At 41.5% G+C, this 20649-nt stretch overlaps 1 protein-coding gene across 2 annotated transcripts in view; it reads left to right on the plus strand.

The window, feature by feature from the left end:
* Positions 1-20565, plus strand: part of Cmpy (crimpy) — a 231358-nt gene extending 210793 nt beyond the window's left edge. Inside the window, exons 7-12 of one of the 2 annotated variants that reach the window (XM_070663251.1) lie at positions 9056-9238; positions 9703-9888; positions 13924-14270; positions 14839-15183; positions 15360-15560; positions 15775-16122. In XM_070663251.1, the coding sequence (XP_070519352.1) occupies positions 9056-9238; positions 9703-9888; positions 13924-14270; positions 14839-15183; positions 15360-15560; positions 15775-15957 (1445 nt within the window). In that variant the 3' untranslated portion in view covers positions 15958-16122. The other variant, XM_070663249.1, reaches the window with a different exon arrangement.
* Positions 20566-20649: the final 84 nt, after the last annotated feature.

Raw genomic sequence — 20649 nt, forward strand, 5'->3', positions numbered from 1 at the left:
TATTTGAACAACCGAAGGGGAAGAAGACGGTACGAAGCTTAATAGAGGTGCTCTCTCATCAATCTCACGCTGCGAGAAAGAGCGTAGACTTCTTTTTTTTTCTTTTTTTTTTTCTTGCGGGATTGCGCCTCATTCATCGCAACGCAGACGAAACGATGACAAATTGCTTTCACTGCAAATTTTTCAATCTAGTGTAAATATTTAATTACGTTAAATAATTTATTTTACACGAAAACATTATATTTTCTTAACTCGCGCTTCTGTAATATTTTTTAAAACTGTTTGCGTGTAAAGGATCTGTCTACTGACTAGCTAGCCAATTGGTAATTTATTTCGTGGCTGTCTAGTAAAATTAGACCGTTATTACTGCTCAATAACGAGCCAGCAAAGCTAGAAATCTAAAGCGCGCATTAGCATAAGTTAGTACACGCACTAGGCAAGTACGCGGCGAAAAGCGTTTAGATATCTGCAATATTAGAGTAGCTAGATGAATTATTATTTTTTATTTTGCAAAATAAAATTAATGCAATTAATTAAGGGTGTAATATAAAATTTAGGATAATTTTGTTTAAATAATATGTATTATCTCTGCAAGTATCTTTGTCCATCGAATTTATATTATGTTTCTACAATTGCAAATACTGAACTAAATTAACATTTCTCTTTGCCGCATTTTTAATTTACAATGTAACACAGCTGGTCGTTCTACTTTCCGCTAGTACTCTTTCTCGAAAAACTCTAAAATCACGCGTATCTCTGTACTCGGTTCCATTTTCCGCGAAGAGGAAATCACCGTCTGTTAAACCGGATAAAGGTAAATTCGAAAAGCGTATGCGTTAGTGGGTTTTTTTTTTTTTTCGATTTTTCCTATTCGTATCGCTCGTTCAAAGATGCACTCGATTTCGAGTCACATTTCCGATGCCCAGACGAGAGACGACACGAACTGTTAGTAACAAGGAAATCTCGCTTGCTAATATGCACACGAAGATGGGATTACTCTATTTGGATTAAAAAGACTGAAGCGACCAGGCGGACTCGGTTTTTCAAATTAGTTTACAAAGTCGACAAAAACGTGTGCGGAATGGTCACATAAATTTAAATAACGTCGCGCCTCAATTTAATTTGCAGAAGCGTGATATGAAAATCATTCTTGCATTACGAATTACGACTCTTAAACTTGAAGCGAATCTTGAGAAACTATTGCTGTAAATCGCGACTTTCGACCCTCGAAAAGAAGAATGGCTTTCAGGCGTGATACTTTTTAAATTCTAGGCTGAAAGGTTGATGCGGCCCTTTTATTTTCCGGACGAGCCCGACGAGCCCCGTGAAGCGTTTCAACATTGAAACCAGATACGCGAAGTTACGAGATGAAAATCTTCACTTCCTTCATAAATACGGCGGAAACTTTTGACGTATTTAATACACATTTTCTTCTTGAACTTAGTGATACTTCGTAGATGTTTCTCATGTACTTCTCGTCTTCTCTCTCTCTCTCTTTCCCTCTCTCTCTCTCCAGTTTTTAAAGAAAAGAAATATAAATTCCGCGGATACAAGTTTAAAAAATATTCAATTGTTTTTTTTTAATTATGTACCGACTAGAAATCTTTTGGAAATAAAATAACATATTTATATGCGCTGGCAGCACTTGTTGCTTTTGGGATTGATTTGTTAAGTAAACAAATATCCCCGAGCATATTTTCTATTTCACATCTTTTTCGACTTGAGCTAGAGATTTCGGATTATTCAATTATAAAAATATTACGGATGAAGTTTTGATTATCGCAAGCATTATCGTATATATCCGAGCAATTATGAAAGTTATAACGATCGTTGTAACTCAGTCGTAAATAATTGCTACCGCGCAAAAAGTCGGAAAGGAAAAATCGTTGAAAAAGTCGCTTCTCAAAAAGTTCATGTAAAAAAGTTTATCTGTTATGGAACTGACGTTGCAAACGAATTCAGTCGAGGCAATGATACATTTTTACTTTTGCAAAATAAGAGATTGTAATTTCCGCCACGATATTTTTAACTTCTCAGGCGCAATGTTTAATTAACTTCGAATACGCTGGTTTTGCTCTATCTAGGTCGATTCTATAAATCTAACATTTATGTATCACTCAATACTGCAGCAACTTTACTTCATCTTTAAATACATATACATACATACTCTATGTATGTATTTATAACATAAATGTTCTCATATTTAAATACATTTTAAAAAATTAAGTGATTGTAAATTTTTTAATTCAAGACTACAATAACGCGCAGAACGCGTGCGTAAAAACAAATTATTTTATTATTTATGCAAAATGAATTAATTTTTACGGATACACTTCGCATAATCGCCACGAATAATCCCGTCAATTCATTCGCGGCGATTACTGGACGACAAATAGATTCATTACGCCGAAGAACGCCGGGGTGTAACGAGAGGGAGAGGGATTTAGACGGAGAAATATACATACTTGTGACAGCTTGTATATTGCGCTTTTCTCCTTTAATTTACGCGGAGTGCAGTCGAAGGCAGGAACTTGTCTGCATTGTTTGCTACCACCCTGCGTTCGCTTGTGCGTGAGCGAGAGCACGTGTTTGTTAATCTCTTCTGTGCCAACATCCACCTCTTTGCTCAATCTGCTCTCGCCGCCCATCGCCCGGGTTCTATTGCGTTGCCGCGGCGGGATCCTCATCTCCTGTCACTGTGCTTGCGGAAGATGTTTACCGTCCGAAAACAATAATCGGGTCGGCCGGCAAATCGGAGTCGGTCTACCTCGCGGGCCTGAATCGATTGATAACTCTATCGAATAACGATCGCACCGGCTGACGTCAGGCACGGCCACGCAAGGTCAATGTGCAGTTAACCCGCCGCAGTAGAAACGGGATTCGCAGTGGCGATGTAGGCTAACGAATTTATATTTTCCAAATGTCAAAGGTGGTCAAGCGCGGCCGAAGGGAACTACATAAATCTCGGGGAAATAGTGCTGTTCGATTCCCTCGCCTCCTTATGTGAATCACGTTCATTTGCGTTAATTCACTTCGCACATTCGTGAATCCAAAAATCATTTTCAATTACCTCGGACTCCGCAAAGTTTAATAAACCGTTTCGATCCTCGTAAAACGAAAGGAAGAGAATATTTGATAGAAATAAACAACATATCGCGTATGTAGCCTTCATTAAAAAAAATTTGTTTTTTTTTTTTTAATTAGAAACGTAATTTATCGTGCGATTTGATTCCACGGCGGAAGCTGATAGAAGATTTCGTGGTTACCGAATTGGTACCCTTTGAATAATAACCCGACATCCAAGGTAACCACTTCAAAGCATTCTCGAAGGTAGTTGGACATTTGGGTAGTTGCACATTCCCCTATTCAAGATCGCAGTAACTACTCCGCATTACCCAGTTTCTAGTTCGCTCACCTGTACATTTAGGTGACCTCAAATCACCATTTTCCTTCAAAGCGTACGTATTGTCGAAAACTTATCAAAATCGCTCGCATTATGTGTGCCTGCGGGAATCGACTAAAGAAATTAAATAACTTGTAAAGGTTTTCAATAAATATTAATTACGCGAATGCTTAATAACGACGGGATTTATTTACTATATTCAGCATATTAAATTTTTTTATGGATCAACCTTTGAAAGCCGGGATAGTTACGATCCAGAATTTTTTTCGCGGACGTGAAGGATGAATGTGTACGTATGTGTGCATACTGTGCGATTGTGTGCACGCGGCGTTTACCTGGCGTGCACCGTAACCGTTTACTTTGACGTCGCTGGCGTAGGGCGAGGGTTACCAGCAAAGCAAAGGGTGCGCTGTCACGTCGGACGTAAATTAGTAACTCGAGTGTGCATCTTGGTGCGGAGCCCGGGAGAATGGGCCCGACGTTAACGCGTTAACTGGTTGCGGCTGTAGCAGGCTGTTGTGGTAGTCGTCGTCGGTCGTTGCCTGCAACAGCGGCAGCGGCAGCAATGGCAGAGAGGAGGTCGACGGGGAAGACAAAGAGGAAGAGTGAGGACGAGAAGCCGAGCGCAAACGTTCTTCAGTTTTTCGCCTCTTCGCCAATTCTTCGCCATCTCTCGTACGGCTCGAGTGCGATTCGCGCCATTCGTTTTTGCGTCTCCACCTCGGCATAAAGACCACGACAGGTAGAAGGGTCGGGATAAGACGTAAAGAGCTGGCGGGATAAATACGAGACATTGATGGCGAACGAAGAGGCACGAACTTGCACTTTTATCGCGCACTTATTCCGAGCTTTGGCACGTCCGTTTAAGAAAAAAAAAAAAGAAAAAGGGGGAAAAGGAAAAGAATTACAACCACTATCGAGCTGTCTCCTATTCCCGTCCCGCAAAATATGAAAATACATTCATGTGATTCTTGTCGAGATAAACTATGAATTATTAAACAGAAGCCTCGTGCTTTTGCTTAGCTAGTTTCCTTTGTAACGTCGCTCTTACATAAGTGCCTCTGAGTGTCGATATTTCTGAAAGCGTCGCTACGCCAGGGATTTAATGAGAATGCGTGTCGCACTGTCACGACTGTCAGTGGACGTGGACATTACGCGATGCGAATCAGTCGCAAGATTAATACGACAATAACGCACAGTTTGCGAGACAGAAGTTTCACGAGCGCGGAAATCGATGACGAGAACGAGAAAAAGAGATGGATAAATAGTGAGAGAAAGAGAGGGCCGAACCTCGCTCGGAAATAAATTTTCATCGAGCTACGGGTAGAAAACTTTTCCAATAATAACAGAAATATAAATTACAGGGGTGAGGCGATAACGAAGGAGAAAATACATCAGGGCGCGTAACGAGAAACGAGAATACGATTGAATGGAACAAATAAACGTGCGCAGCCGCGATTGCCCGGCGCGAAAGTGCCAAATTAATACAATGATTAGTATTTCGCTGACGGTGCAACGTCGTGGCAAGAGATTAAAAAAAAAAAAAAAGAAAAAGAAATAGAAAAAAATAATAAAGAAAAGGAGCATCCGCGCGAACGGCGAATACGTTGGAGAAGCGCGTCAGGGATAAGACCGTTGACGTAAAATGCGCGAGAGAGCCGACGCTTTCAGCGAGCGGGCGTTTCGCATCGAGGGATATTGCATTAGCCCGCTTCTAGCCTGGACTCAGCCGCTAACTCTTGCATACCGAATGAACTTATTGTTAACGCGAGCAAGGCGCAGGCCGTCCGTAGCATATCAGCCGTGCGATTTCACCAAATGGTCCAGCGAGATCGGGCTCCGCATCTTCTACTGCATTGTTTTTAACGATGCAATTATTTAACCGGCATCTTCCGCCACGTTTTCGAATAACGGCACGTACCAATGTAACGTGTGCACGGACTGCATAAAAACCTTCCCGCGATCGGTCTGTCGTCGATTATGCTAAATTATTCGATGCATTTATATACGGCGTCTAAGCAAGTTTAATGTTATCTCGTTTGCATAACATTATACATAATCGAAAGTAATAAAATATTTCGTTTCGCGATGTTTTTTGTTGAAGAAGGAAATGACTCCGCGGTAGATCGATCAGTAAAAGTATTCTGCATGCGATTTGCGTTATCGCGATCCTTTTTCTTTGTGAGTGAGCCTTTCGTTTATTTCGTCTGCGCTCGATAGCACCCAACGATAACGTATGCCCAATCGAGAATACGCTTCCTGGAATCGAATCGCGTCCAGGGTGTGAGTGCGCGATTATTAATACAAAACGAACCTTCGTCAGTCATTCGTCACTGTCGAAGGAGCAGCGGGAGGGCGGCAATCAGGACTTCCTCTTCATAGCGCCTGGTCGTTTCGTGAGCGCCGCGCCGATGTTATTTTTCGCAGGAAATTATCCACTTTCCTCTTTTCATTCACCTCCGTCGTTTCACGAGGTGCATGCTGTACAATTGCGTGTACGCGTCGCTGAAATAAATCAGCTGACACGTCGATCGTATCGCAGCGCGAATCGCGATTCCGCCGGTATTCGACGTTACGTCGTTCATCGTCGAAACCGCTTTTTTTTTATTCTTTTTTTTTTTAACAAAAGCCTTAATTTTCGCCCGTTCTTTCTTCTCCGCCTTATCTTTCACTCATCAAGTTAATTTCGCTGGTTAGTTCCCGCGTTCCATCCAACCCCTCGATATCTTTACGACGCCGCTCGTCGATTTACGCGTGCCTTAGGCGTACGTTACCTACTTACCCAAGGACCTAAAGACGAACGCTCAAAGTACGGAAGAATACAGATAAGAACACATTGATCGATCCCATGATACTAAAATAAAAATAAATAGGGGAGTATGGTTAAACGGGAGGAAAAGCACTTGGTTCTGTCACGCGGCTTGATCCCTTCAAATCGCCTTTAAATAATAGCCTCGTTCCTGCGAGCATCGAAAATTTTTATCTGCATTTTCTTAAAGTTTACGAACAGATTTTGATCGGGGAAATATAAACCGTGACCTTTCCGCTTTAACCCTCGGGGGGGAATCTTTAATTAAACTTGATGTTTTAGCATATCTTGATCGCCCTGTAACTAAACTAAAAATAAATCAAATTTAATTAATCAAATAAGTAAAAAATGTAGAAATACATTTTTTTAACGAAAAAGATTTCAAGGCAATTAAACTGAAAATCGTGACTTCGAAACCAAGATGCAATAAAATCCAATAGATATCGCCTTCCGATCCCCGAGGGGAATATTACAGAGATTTTCGTGAACCGTAAAAGAAAGGGACGAAGGGAGAGAGAGGCCCTTCGCGGCTCTCTCGGTTAAAAGACTCTCCGCGCCGTAACCTTTGACCAATGTACCCTTCAGTTACGTCGAAAGCCGTCGAAAAACCGAAAGGCGCGTTTTATTCGTTTCTTCGTCGCCGTTTCTCGCCGGCGGCGGTAACGGAGAGCGAGCCTTATCCGGCTCCGAAATCTCCGGTGCGAAATCGCGAAAACCGGGCACAAAGAGACTGCGCGCAACCGGCGCCGAATGAGAAGAAGATCGTATCTTCCCGTTTCTGTCATGTCGCCGGTCGAAACGCGGAGGAACGAACGGTACGGCGGACTTTTAGTCGTGACGTGATGTGCGCTGTGAGTGCATCACGCATCGCGGGCGTTCTCGCCTGTTAAGTCATCGATCTCCTCTCGCCGAGTACAGCTGCGCGCGTTCCAGAAGATATGCAAACTCATCTGCTGGATGCGAGAATCGAAATCGCAATCGCCGGTTCCGACGGGACTTCCACCGTTGCGCGCGGAATAAGGGCTTGACGTTAAAAAGGACCGTTGAAACAGAGATTTTCATAAAGATGAAAGTACGAGCACCGGATGTATGTTCCGATGTATATTTTACAGACCACTCGAGCGCGAGACGTTCGACATAAAGCTTTCACGGACGGGATTAAGGTCCATTAGGCTACGCAAACGAAGTTTTAAGGGAATCCGCTTTCTTATATTTTAGAGGGAAAACTTTTAACGGTGAAAGCACTTCCTCTTTATTTCCTTAATAGCGACTGTTTTCGCCCTTCCTCCCTGTAAAAGAATTTCATACGCCGATCACATTTTTATACTGTCTTTTTTTTTCTTTTTTTTTTCTTTTTTTTAATTTTATTAATTATGGATAACGATATGTAAATTCTAGCTGCGCCAATTTTATTAGCCATGCAACTCGCTGAGCGTTCAAGATCAATCTGCGGTGAATACAATCTACAGGAAATTATCTCTATATGCAAACAAACACATTAAGTATGTATGAGACAACGATGACTCACGTTATGAACATTTGCCTGGTGTGATAGAGCTCCGAGAATTTACAGGCCATCTGGTAATTAAATGCGACGGTCTCTGAATACCTAACGTTAGACGGCTTTACGGTGTCTGCGAGACTTTTTCGTCGCTCGAATATATCTATTCCCGGGAACAAATAGAGGTGCGGTGCTTGCAAATAAATTGTTAGAAAATAATCCATTACCGTTCGTAGAACTGGCCAGGTTGCATATCGATACCGTGGATTCATCGCGATGTCTTTTTTTTTTTTTTATTCGCTTATCATTCTTTTATGCTCCAGCGCGTCACGTACCGCCGAGGTTTCCGTTTTAGCATCAATTAAGCCCGCAATTTTTTTTTATCTCTAGCACAACGGAATCTCGCTAACACAGTACAATACGCGTATGTTTCCTCCCGATCTGAATAATCTGCTGAATAAAATAATCGATTCTTCGCGCGTCTTTGACAAGGACATACTCTTTTCCTTACTCATTTGGGAATTTATATTAATGTCACTGGTACACGTCGTACAACTCGTGACACTGGACTGCAAAACGGTTCATCCGGAAGAGCCAACATCCTTTTCGCACGCACACGCCCGCCTGTCACATATATCAACATAATTACAGAGCACTTGCTATTATATCATTAATGGAAGAGAGTTTAAAAAATTCATCTGAAGTGGGAGCTCGAGGGAACAGCGCGCAAAATTTATTTTCAGAAAATTGCCACAGTCGTTATATTTATATTATTTCAAACGGGGGGAAAAAGGAACTTAGTCGCCGTCATTAACTCGAAGCTCAATTAAATGAATAATAAATAGAGATTGAACAGAGATTGAACATTCGAGAACAAATTTCCACTAATAACATACATATTTTCTTAGAACCCTTTACCTTGCTCGGCGAACATATATTACGCGTCGTCGATTAGAAATGAAAATAATTAACGCAACTGCTTCATATAAATCGTTTTAGAATTACGCCCCGGGACTCGAGCGCTATTTGTAGCTCGATACTTCCGCGGGCGGTAAATTTTCTTGATATCGGTCGAGCAATATACGAAAGTAAGGACCATAATTTCAGGCCATTCGTATGACAGCAAATTGGTGCGAAGTGCCATTGATAATAAAGTTGAATAGCCTGGCGCAATTTCCAGCGTTTCGAAAAAGAATCCCGGGATATCCGACAGCCCCGACGGAGATATCTTTCGACGTGGAGCACTTTAACGGCTCCCCGTCCTTCGTCGGACATATCGCGGACCGTCCCCGGGAATTCTGGTTCTGACGTTAATCTCGCCCGGCGATTTTTCTGTTTCAAGGAGCCGCGCGCGGCGTCGACGGCTGCCCACAGGATAGCGTGCCGAACGAGAATAGCAGCGGTTGCAAATGTGCGGATTGTCCGCCCCATAAGTGTCGACCGGGTCAGCAGGCGGTGCTGATAAGGGGGTCGTTTTCCAGGACTCCCGGTAGCTGCTGCCCGCGCTACAACTGCGTTCCCTCAGGTAATGGAATCCATAAAAGGGGCCGCGTTTCGCGGTGGAAAATAATGTTTACCGAGTGTAACGAATGGACTGTTGCGGAACCGAGAAAATGATACGGCGGCGTCGGTGTGCGAATGACGCTTTTTCTTTTATCAAACCGCGCCGACGTTCGAAGAGACGTGGGTCGACGACGATGTTGACTTCAAGCAATCACCCAGGGACACTTTAAAGAAAATACCCGCGATATTTACTGAAAATAAATAAAATCTCGGAAATAAACGTTTTATCGCTCTATTGACGTTGACTTAATAGCTCGTAAAATTAAAATGCAGTTCTCTATGTTCGAAATCCCGAACAATTTAAATACAAGTTCCATTTAATCGCCGCGCGCGCAATGAATGCGGGGAGTACAAAAATAGGATGGGCCTTTAATTTAACGAGTTAGTTGCGGAAATTTATACCGTCCAATTACGCCGGTTTTGCAGATCACCATCATCGGCTCGAGTCGTTCTGTCCTGAAGATAGCGTCCTGACGGACGATGGCATTTGCAAGTGCGTCCCGACGTGTCCGCCGCCCAAATGCCGATCTGGTCAACGGCCGGTCGAGGTGCGGGCGGCCAAACCCGAGACACCCGGTAGCTGTTGCCCTCTTCACGACTGCAGACCCTCAGGTAATTACGAAAGGTCGTAATCGAGGCCGGGCTCCTGTCAGGCTGATAGGAACGGCGCCTGGAATACGTCGTATATCGGATCGATATCTCAGGGATTTGCTTTTCTCCCTTTCTCTCTCTCTCTTCCTCTCTCTCTCTCTCTCTTCTCTCTCTACCTATCTCTATCTCTCTCCCGAGTATTGAGATCGTGCTCCACCACGTTCACCATCTCTCTCTCTCTTTCTCTCTCTCTGTTTCTATCTCTTTCTCTTGGATGTTCGAATTGCAATCTGGCGAGGCAAGCCAGCTCACCGAGCTTGTAGCCTCAATGTACTTCAGATATCGGCACGAAGGACTTCCTCGATCGTAATCAACGCATTTCCCGTGGACGCGCGGCATTCCATTATCGAAAGAGAACAACCAGAGAGGAGGGAAATAGAGTGCGCGTACATTAAACATGTGATAAGAATATACATATAATGAGGTGCTGAAATATTTCTCTAGATTCTCCTTTCTCTTTCTTTTTTTTATTCGAAATCCGCCAAAGAATTATCAAATCGATGACTCGGGTCACTCGTATGCGTATCTCTTAATTTGACAAGACCTTTCTCACCGATTTCAATTACGGGCTTTGTATAACGGGAAAGGGAACTATTTCGCGAATATTTTGCCTTTTTTTTTTTTCCTTTAACAAGACTACGTGGGAATAAAACGGTCTCCTAAATATCAACGGCGCCATTATTTTCTGAAATTTGTTCTAGAGCCCACCGGCATTATAAATGCTAGTCGCGCAGATTGTAAGCAGAGATAATGCTCAAATGCGATATTTCAGCGAGTGGCGGTTTTTAAGTTACGACGTTTAAAGTTACACCGTCGCCGCTCTTGCCGCGGAACTTTCGATCTACCTGTTGAATTTTAATGAAGTCATTCTTATCTTGTGAAATCGTTCCGTCTCTTTCTCTCGCCGCTCTGCCGCTGCCTTTATCTCTCTCTGTTAAAATTTAATAGTGTTCCGTTGCTGTTTTAAAATTTAATAACATTTCCACCACGAGCACGTTATGGAAGACTACAAATCATTACGCTAAAAACATTATTATCGCAGATAAGAAGTTATGCTTCCTGGTGCTCTTAATGAGATCGATTTATCGTGCTCGGTTATACTTCCAGCGGTGCGCTTCGTTTTTATATTTAAAAGCTATCCGGCGAGATGCGTGGGCTTCGATATATCACGCTCAATAAATCCTGAGTTTAAGCCGCTTTAGCGTACGGAATAATTAAAATATTATTCCATTGCGTTAGGGAGTGAAAAATAATATATGCGCGATATTTTAATATCGCGCTTGAATAATATCTCGATCGGGCTAAATGAATCACGGATATCGCGGGGCCTCTTTCGTCCGGATTTCTCGGCAATTAAATGTAATTTTACATCATACGGTAAATTCATTTTAGGTCCGTGTCGTACAGAACAGTGTTTAAACAGCAACGCGACAGTTAAACAGCGTTCTACCTTGTTAACAATATTCATTAGCCCGTAGTCCGCATTATCGGTCAAGCGTACATAGTTGATGCCTCGTTTAATTAATACGCTTTCGTCGAAAAGTACACGCGATAATAAATATTGACGTAAACCCTGATACCGCGTTGAGGTAAATAGCGATACAACCAGATTAAATTATACAGATAGACGTTCGCTCGTTCTGGTTTTCGCGGCCAAAGTATATATCTCGCATGTTAATTACAATTTATTATGTTAATTGCAAAAATAATTACTCGGCGAACGATTTGAGGCTCTAATCGAGGCTGTTAAACGACATTCACGATTGATTTCCCGCGAATGTTATCTCTAGACGAGCAATTACTTTCCGTTCAATCCGCTCGAGGGATTAATTCGAACGTGATTTTTCCTACATCCCCGCGATATTGAATCGGATATTCGTTTCGCAGCTCGTAGATCTTACAGTTCTTCACTTAACACACCTTTCTTTCTTCTCGGACTTCTATTCTCTTTGCCAGGGGAGATTATATCTTTAATATTTTCTACAAAAGCGCTTTTATTATTGCCCTCAATTTCGGCCGTCGATATCGTCCCCTCGCTGCAGTGCAGATCACAAAGAGTAATGAAACATCCCGAATAATGAAACGGAATAAAAAAAAAAAAGTTCTTCGCGCGCATAAAGGGAACACCCGCTTTTTCATATTTCTTACAAAAGCTCACGAATTTATCCCCTTTTTTTTCCCTCGACGGTGGTGTAAGCTGTATGTGAAACGGCGGGGAAAACGTATTACGCGAGAGACTACCTACAGCCAGTCAGTCAGCCGGGTCGGTTGGCGGGCGATGTGTCCGATGAAAAAAATTCGTGCAAATTTTTCCCCTTTCAACGCGAGCGCACGGGTATGTGCATGTATCGCGACAAGGAAATAATGGGAAGCTGCGAGCTCGCGAAAATTGTTTTCGCCTCTTTTGCGCCACCGGGCCGATTTTTCATTTTTTGGGGACGCGCCACTTTGGAGTTCTCCGCGCGTTATGAATGAACGTCCCGCAAATGAGACGACTGGAGATATAGAACGTAATACACACCCCCCGCATCTGCGGTCGTCCGCCTGACCTAGATGCTTCCCTCTTGCGACGTGGAAAATAGAGCCGTGCTAAAAATCGACGCCTGGCGCGTGGCGAAGTGACGATCGAAAATTTCACTGTCCGCGGCACGTGCATAAACAAAGATCGCGGGGGTATCGTCGGCGGCCTACACCCGCAATCGTCCAAGCTGCGAGGAAATTGAATTTTTCACAAGCCGGGGTAATGCGCTCGACAAATTCATCTCTTATCAGTGCCGACGTGGCGACTTAAAGCCTGGCATGCATATAGAATTGTCTCATGCAGAAAAGATCAGCGCCTCGAGGGTTTACTATCCGGCTCGAGTGTACTTGGCCATGTAAATTTCACGTACAGGCACTCGGCTTGTGTAAAGAGGGCAAGGTGGAGGGAAGAAGAGCGCATAAATAAAAGCGCTCTAAGCGAAATACGACGCTCGCGTGAATAGCGAAGTCGTCCGCGGGAAGCTTAATCGCGGTGTTTCACGTCGAGAACGCTCGACAGGCCTTTAATGGCAGCGACACCGTATTCCCCGATCGCCCGTATAACGAAATAATGTCGCGGATAATTAGATTTACGCGCGTTATTAACGACGACGACGAGAGAGCGTAAGACGGCTTTGTGCAAGCGCGTTAAGGGCGCTATGAATATTAAACGAGATTGCAAATCTTTATGACATTCCGCAATTTCCGGCGCTTTGACGATCACCGGACGAATGGCTCTTGCCGCTGGAAAATCGCCGAATAATGACTTGATCGTCGAAGAGGAGCGAGCGCGTGGCCGGCGATTATCTCTGCGCTCGTAATCTTGCATACATAATTAACCGGTTACCTCGCAAATAACGCTGCGATCCATCGAGATTGAAAGATTTACGAAAAACGCAAAAATCGCACGTCGCTCGCAGGACAAACGAGATCGCGTCAATGACGTGTTCAGCGCGGACGTTGAAAAATTCGTCGTAATAATTTTATGCAAGAGCCTCGCAAACTCCGGTCGAGTGTACCGAGGCACTCGCCAAAGTTTTCCCCGTTCGCTCACAAAACTACCGTATTTGGGTTAGCAACGCTTCCCGGCGGCAATACCCCCGTGAGTTATTTATAAACTGTCAGAAAATATTCCCTATATTTTTTAGCATATCGTTAAAATCTCAGCGCGGGGAAGTGATGCTGGAACGGCTCAACAGCTATGTCGAAAGATGTTCTTAAATATTTGTTTTTATTAAAGTAACATGCTAAACTGATGAATCTACGGAGTATATCCTACATTTTTTTCTTTTATAAGTTTGTACAAATTACTATTTTTTATTCCCCTCGGTGTTTGATGGAAAATTGCTTCAATTGCATTTTTTGTAAAAAAAAAAAAAAAGAAAGAATAATGTAAAGATTCTTACGTACATAAAATTGAAGCGTCAACGTGTCGTCGATTTATCTAACTTTCTTTTTGCACGTTGTCGCCACCAGATCCGATCTCCTGGGCAAAGGTCGAAGAGAAACCGCAAAACTGCATTCACGAGGGCGTCTCGAGAAAACTCGGTGAGGAATGGAAGCAGAACGACTGTATCACCTGCATCTGCAACGAGGATGGAAGCGCGTCCTGCCAAACGACCATGTGCAAGTCCTGCGAGAACGCGATACCACCCGACCCGGGCGAATGCTGCCCTCACTGTCCACCGTTGACGAATAGCACCTTCGATCACCGTCCTGACGAATCCTGTAAGATGTCCCAGGACGATTGCAAGATGAAATGCTACCACGGCTTTCGAACAGATAAGAATAACTGTCCGATCTGCGAGTGCGCCGACGACTCGGTAAGCATGTAGAAAAATTGAGGATAGCTTTGCATAGATGTAAAAATATCATCGATTGTTAAATAATTATTATTCAATATTCAAACGTTTTACATTTAATCGACATTTAACAAATTTAAATTTTAAATTAATAACGTAACGTTAATAAATTAAAATATTGCAATTTTGAATTAATAATGTAAACGTGTGGTATTCTGGATATTACAACGGAGACGCGAACCTATGTATAATCTAGAATACGGTATGACAAACAAGAAATTCTCAGGATTAGCTGACGATTACCCGCAACGCAATGTCTTCCGCGCAGCATCTCCCCGTTCACCACAGAACATTCTCTATCAACCCTTAGCTAAATATAACAACATCCGCCACGCGGATTTTCAGTCGTGACCCAGCTGAGATAGAGACGGTTTCTCTTATCTCCGAAACGTACATATACCCGCAGCTGAAGAAGCTTTCTTCTCGGAATCGTCGCGAGCGGGACGAACTTGGCGAATAAGAGGAATTCCGGTGGTTTCCTCGAGCTAGAGTTTCTATCTTGCGAACTGACGACTCTCGTCTTCTCCAGGAGGTCGACCTCGCGCCGGACGTGCTACCGGAAGATTACAAAGTTTGCCCGGAACTGCCGCACTGCGGACTGAACTGCGACCTCGTCAAGGACGAGGACGGCTGCTCGGTGTGCGCCTGTCAGACACCGTCGCGTTATCCGCCGCCGAATACCACCGCCTTGGACGCCGGGAACGACAAAAGGATTTGCCCCGAGGTGAAATGCGACCTTCACTGCGACCTCGTCATGGACGAGAACGATTGCACCTTCTGCGAGTGCAAGCCGCCCACTGTCGGCTGTCCGCCGCTCTTCGGATGCAGGAAGAAGTGTAGCTTCGGCTACAAGACGAACAAGCGCGGCTGCTCCGTGAGTTCCAACAGCCCGAATTTTCCTTCTCGTTGTTTTACGAGAAGATTAAATAAAAAAATATATATATTTATAATAAATTGGAAATAATGGAAATGCGCTAAAGTATGAAAAAAAAGCGTATATTTTTAAATGTTGGCGATGAAACATGTGAACATTTGACGCTTTCGTTTTAGATATGCCGCTGTCAGGCTTCGTGCATGGACCATTTGAACGAGACGCATCCGGAGGGATCGTCTTGGCATCCGAACAGCTGCACCACATGCACTTGCGAGTCCGGTGGACGACTTAATTGCAAAGAAACCATCTGCTCGGTGGCCTGCGGTAATCCGTTACCACCGAAACCAGGCACTTGTTGCCCCATATGTCCGATTACAGTGAGTTTTATGTCGCATTTCTCTTCTTTCTTAAATGCGCAATTTTTTCTAATATTCTACGTATCATTTTTAATAAGTAGTAATCACTTACAAATATTTAAAAAGTATTAAATTTTTTTATTATTGATTTATTTATTTATTTTTTTATTAATTGGCGGACAAACTTAGGAGATTAATAAAAAAAAATATTTAAAATATTCTTTTGACATCTTAGAGAACAGTGATGAAGTACATGCAGAGGAGACAGATGTGCAAACCTGCCCGTTTTGAGTTCAAACTTCATAAGAGTACTTGGAGAAGGAGAGTACACGGAGTATCGAAAAGTCGCTTTGCATACAAAATTGCGCACTTAAAGATTAATCCGTACTTGGCATCGCATTATATGATATTAATATAATGCATTAATTATTTAATGCGTTTTAACGTTAAGAGTGTAACTTTGAATTGTCCATTATTTAACAATATCGGCAGTATTTGCGAACGCTTGAATTTTTGCTCGAGTTGTGAAGAATAAACTTGTTGTCGAAAGGAAACAATCTAAGAATTGCTGTTACTACATTTGTTCCAGACGGTCAAGGAAAATGACATGATTAATCAGATCACCAGCCGGGGCTGGGGCACGGTACCGATTACGTTAATCGTGGTACTCGCGCTACTCTGTCTGCTACTGATAATTCACATCGTGCGCAGCCGATTCCGTGGCCGCCTGTCACCCTCGGAGGCGTCGTATGCGTCGTATCCACCGCAATACTACAAGTGTGTACCCGTGTACGATACTCCAGTACATCGGAACGAGAAGATCGTACCTCTGTAAAAGACTGTTGTTGATCCCCAAAGAGAGCGTGCGTCTGTCGACGAGCAATGTGGAAGAGCAAATCTTTCAGTTTGCCTGGACTGTTTTACACACCTTTGCCGATAAGATTTTAACAGAACTTAACGACGATCGTGGCTGCGCAACATTGATCGCTAACTCTTAAAAGAATTTTTTATTTATAAATCGAGATTGATTACTTATGGTTCGAAAAAAAATCTAACGACATATTTTGTATCATATCATGCATAAAAGAAAAATAATAGAAGCTTTTCCAAAAAACTTTATGAAGCTGTAAAGTTTATCAAGAGTAAGAGTTCTATTAAATTCAAGAATATATTAAATCTCTCTTTTTCTCGTGAAAAGAAAAATTCTTTCAAGTGTTAGCAGCAACATATAATTTGCAATTCGTTGATAATTTCTTACAAGGAAAATTCATCGCCAGTTATGCGCGAAACTACTGTTAATATCTCGCTAATTCGACGTTGAAGCGATTATTGGCATAAGTGACGAACATTGTGGAATGTTGCGCACAGTACTGCGTAAGGAAGTCTCTCTTTGGGTGCGGCTGAAAATACTTTGAGTAGATTCAGTATTATTTGTAAGCGGCAGCGAGTGTTATGAACTTTAAAAGGGAAAAGAGCAGCGAGAAAGAGGGATAACCGCCAATTTCGCACCAACCTTGTACTATGTTTTACCGAATCCTCTTGAATCCCTTAACTTAATATGACACATTGCGTAACACACCTGTAAATTATAACATAATTAAAAACGTAGCGTAATTACGATTAATTAATATAAGAATAAATGTATTAATGTTAACCTATCGTAGAATTTTAACTTAAATGAAAAATTATGAAAGAGACAGGTCTACACCGTAGTATTAGTTTCCTTGATCTCTGGACCATTATTATCTCGTATTAATGAATGTTTGTACGAAAGAAAAAGTATTCTTTTCTTTTTTTTTTCTTTTTTTTTGCACGCGATTTTTCGCAGTGTTTCGAATTAATTATTGGATAACATGTCGATTAAAAACGATCTTTTTATCTATTAGTATTTTTTTATTCTTATATTATTGAAAATTCTCATTTATTTTATTTCCGTGTATTCTTCCAAAATTTTATACCTTTGTTTTTTTTTTTTTTTTTAGGTTCTTCTACCTACCAAGTAATTTATAATTTATCTAAGATTTATTTAAATCGCCTTGCCGCGATGAGAACAAGTTTATAGACTTAATCGTAGATTAGTTGTTAACAACTGTGTTATTAGATTGTTCCTATATTATACATTTTTATTTTATTAATATAAATATTCGTTTTTACTTGTCGCGAATACAATGTGTAATATTTATATCTGACGAAAATTCCTGATTCAGTCATCGTAGAGATGAAGCCATCGCACCCGCGACCGTACTATTCGAAGAGAGAAGAAAGTGCATGTACATATATCGTAAAAGTTTTAGATTAAGGTGAAATTATAATGACGCGAGAACCCTCGGTTTCTTCGAAATTCAGTCGCAGCACGATCGACTGGCTTCAAGATTTGCATTCGGCACACGACAAGCGACGGCTATCCCGGTGCGCAAATCGCGATAACGTTACATGATACATGATTACGTTTTGTAACTTCTCGGTTGATTGTATGTACATTGATAGGCAGATATGGCATTTGCTGCGACGAGCGGCGAAGGCGGCTGGCGTACGTGACTCTCCCCCACTCTCGGCCGCCAAGTGTGGGGAGGTGTAGTAGGCCGCGTTCTCCCTCAGTCCTCTGTGACCGGTGCTCCGCAACACATCTACGCGCGCGCTTCGTGTGAGATTCGACGCACCCCACGCCAAGTTCACGTACGCTAGCCGCCGTCGCAGCACCACGAACGCCATTCCCGACGGTGAGTGCGCATACACCGGAAGTTCATTATCTCCGCGGCTTACGAATTCTCGTGGTAAATCCGAATTATTTTCGGATGCTAACAGCACGCTTAGATAGATGCACCTCTCCTGTTCGTACATATTTCACGTTGCGGTGGAACGTGTAGCAACAACAGTGATCGGTGATAAGATAATGTAATAGCGTAGAAACGCTTGCGAAAGCGTGTAGAGATAAAGGAAAGAAGGACGGAAGTAAGAAGATAAATTCTCGGGAGATAAAAACGGGATAAAGTATGAGAGCCGAAATAAGAACGACGTAAATGTAATTAAGATTTGAGAATTATATCAAAGCAGAGAAGTTACTTCAAAACCATGTCATTTTGCACGGCCGAACAATTGATTCCTTGCCACCGTTGACGAACCATACATATCCATGTGCTTATAAAAATGCACGTAGCTCGTCCTCTTCTTCCTTCCCCTACCCCCCCCTCCCCCGATTAAAACATACATATATTTTTTCAATGTGACTTGTCCTATATATCTCGTATGTATAACCGTATAGCCTATATTAGATTTATTTATACATACACGTGTCATCGTGTAACACACGTGCGCATACTATACGTTTATCGTCTATAAACTGCAGGCTGTATTTCGCACGTATGTATGTATTTGAGACAATATGTACGTAGTGTATATCGATGAGACACAGACCCGGATAGCATATATATCTGTAAGAATTATTTCTTTTGTTGTATCGTACGCAGGATGTTAACAATAATAATTACAGTAACAATAACAATTAATTAATGATAACAATAGTAGTAATTTAGCACACAGGCAGTCGTTCTTGGCGATGATCCCAAGCGGACAGTGCATACAATAAAATTTGTGATAAACGAGAATTGGACATTTGTCTGCGCTTTACAAAAAAAGAAAGATAAAAAAAAAATAATAGTAAAAGAGATTCGTGACTTTTGCGAGAAATTTTATAACGTATACGTGCCCACAGAATGTGTGGTCTAGTTGCAACGCCGGTTCAACGTATTCGATTTATCCCTGGCTTTCAGTTTTGGACCCACCGGGATGGGTAAATGACGCTATTTAATCAATCGTGCCGGGAAGGAGCGGATTAAACGTGGCTTGCTTTTTTGTCGATTACACCAGATAAAAAACGAGGCAAATCGCGGTCGTTTGTGGCGAAAAATTACGAGGAATACAAATGTCACGTTTGACGTCGACCGATTTCGTTCGTATTAAATCTGCCATTTTAACAAATTGAAATTTCCAATTATTTATATCATTGTTATCCGTATGACTGAACAGCAAAAATAAAATGTCCTTCGTAACAATTGAAGTACGCCATATTTATACATATAGAAAATTTTTATCTTAAGACATCACGAATGTACGATGGGAACATATTTTATATCCCGCGCTAGATATTCAATTGTTCGCATTAAAGAAAACGAAGTCTAATGCATAGGGCATCTTGAATAAAAACAGAATAATCGTTACAAGATCAAGATCTTTTTTAATTAGGTTGACGATAAAGCGAATACAATTTCTTCCGAGCGCAAAGGTTTATTATATTACTGCTAATGATTTGAATAATTTTTATTTCTGGATTCACTAGGCATTGAATATTTTATACGCACGATCAGATTTTTAATATTTATCGACGCGAAGTATATCAATACTTAAAGATCTGTTTCTTTTATTAAGAAAAGTAATAAAAAAATAAAAATAAAAATTATATTACTCGCGTACATTTCTTCGTGATTACATTAAAGGGGACATCAGGATTATTATCGTTGTAACGTGAAAAATAGGTAAAATAAATTTCTAAATTGAACGTTATGGCCGGTTTTTGAATACAGTTACGAACAAATCGAGTAGTTGTACTTGTGCGTTCTTTGTACAAATACCCCGTAACGTGATCATATCAATGTAACTTAGATTTACTTATAACATATACGTACATTATACAGCTATACATACTGGACGCGCAATGTTAAGAAACAGCTCTTGTATGTTAAATAAACCGAGATTCAATAAAATTGTTGATATGTGATGTTGTAATTGGAAATTCGATGCAAAATAGAAGGATTATCGACATATTCCTCTTTTTTTTTCTGCGGACGCATTAGAATTGTGTACATTGCCGTATTACAATAAAAATATACATAATACGGCTTTCATATCAAATATATTTTATTCATTTATTTACTTCTAATTTGTTAAACCACCAAAATTTCTTCTGTGTTATAACGTCTATTCAAATGTAAATTGTTGCTGAGATAATATTAAAACCTATGTAATAATATTTGATTTTTAATAAAAATTATTTTTTTCTGGATATTTTTAAGGGAAAGGGATGTTATCGGTTCCAGATTGTGAACTTCTCAAC

Source organism: Cardiocondyla obscurior, linkage group LG11, assembly GCF_019399895.1.
Source record: "Cardiocondyla obscurior isolate alpha-2009 linkage group LG11, Cobs3.1, whole genome shotgun sequence".
Lineage (NCBI taxonomy): Eukaryota > Metazoa > Arthropoda > Insecta > Hymenoptera > Formicidae > Cardiocondyla > Cardiocondyla obscurior.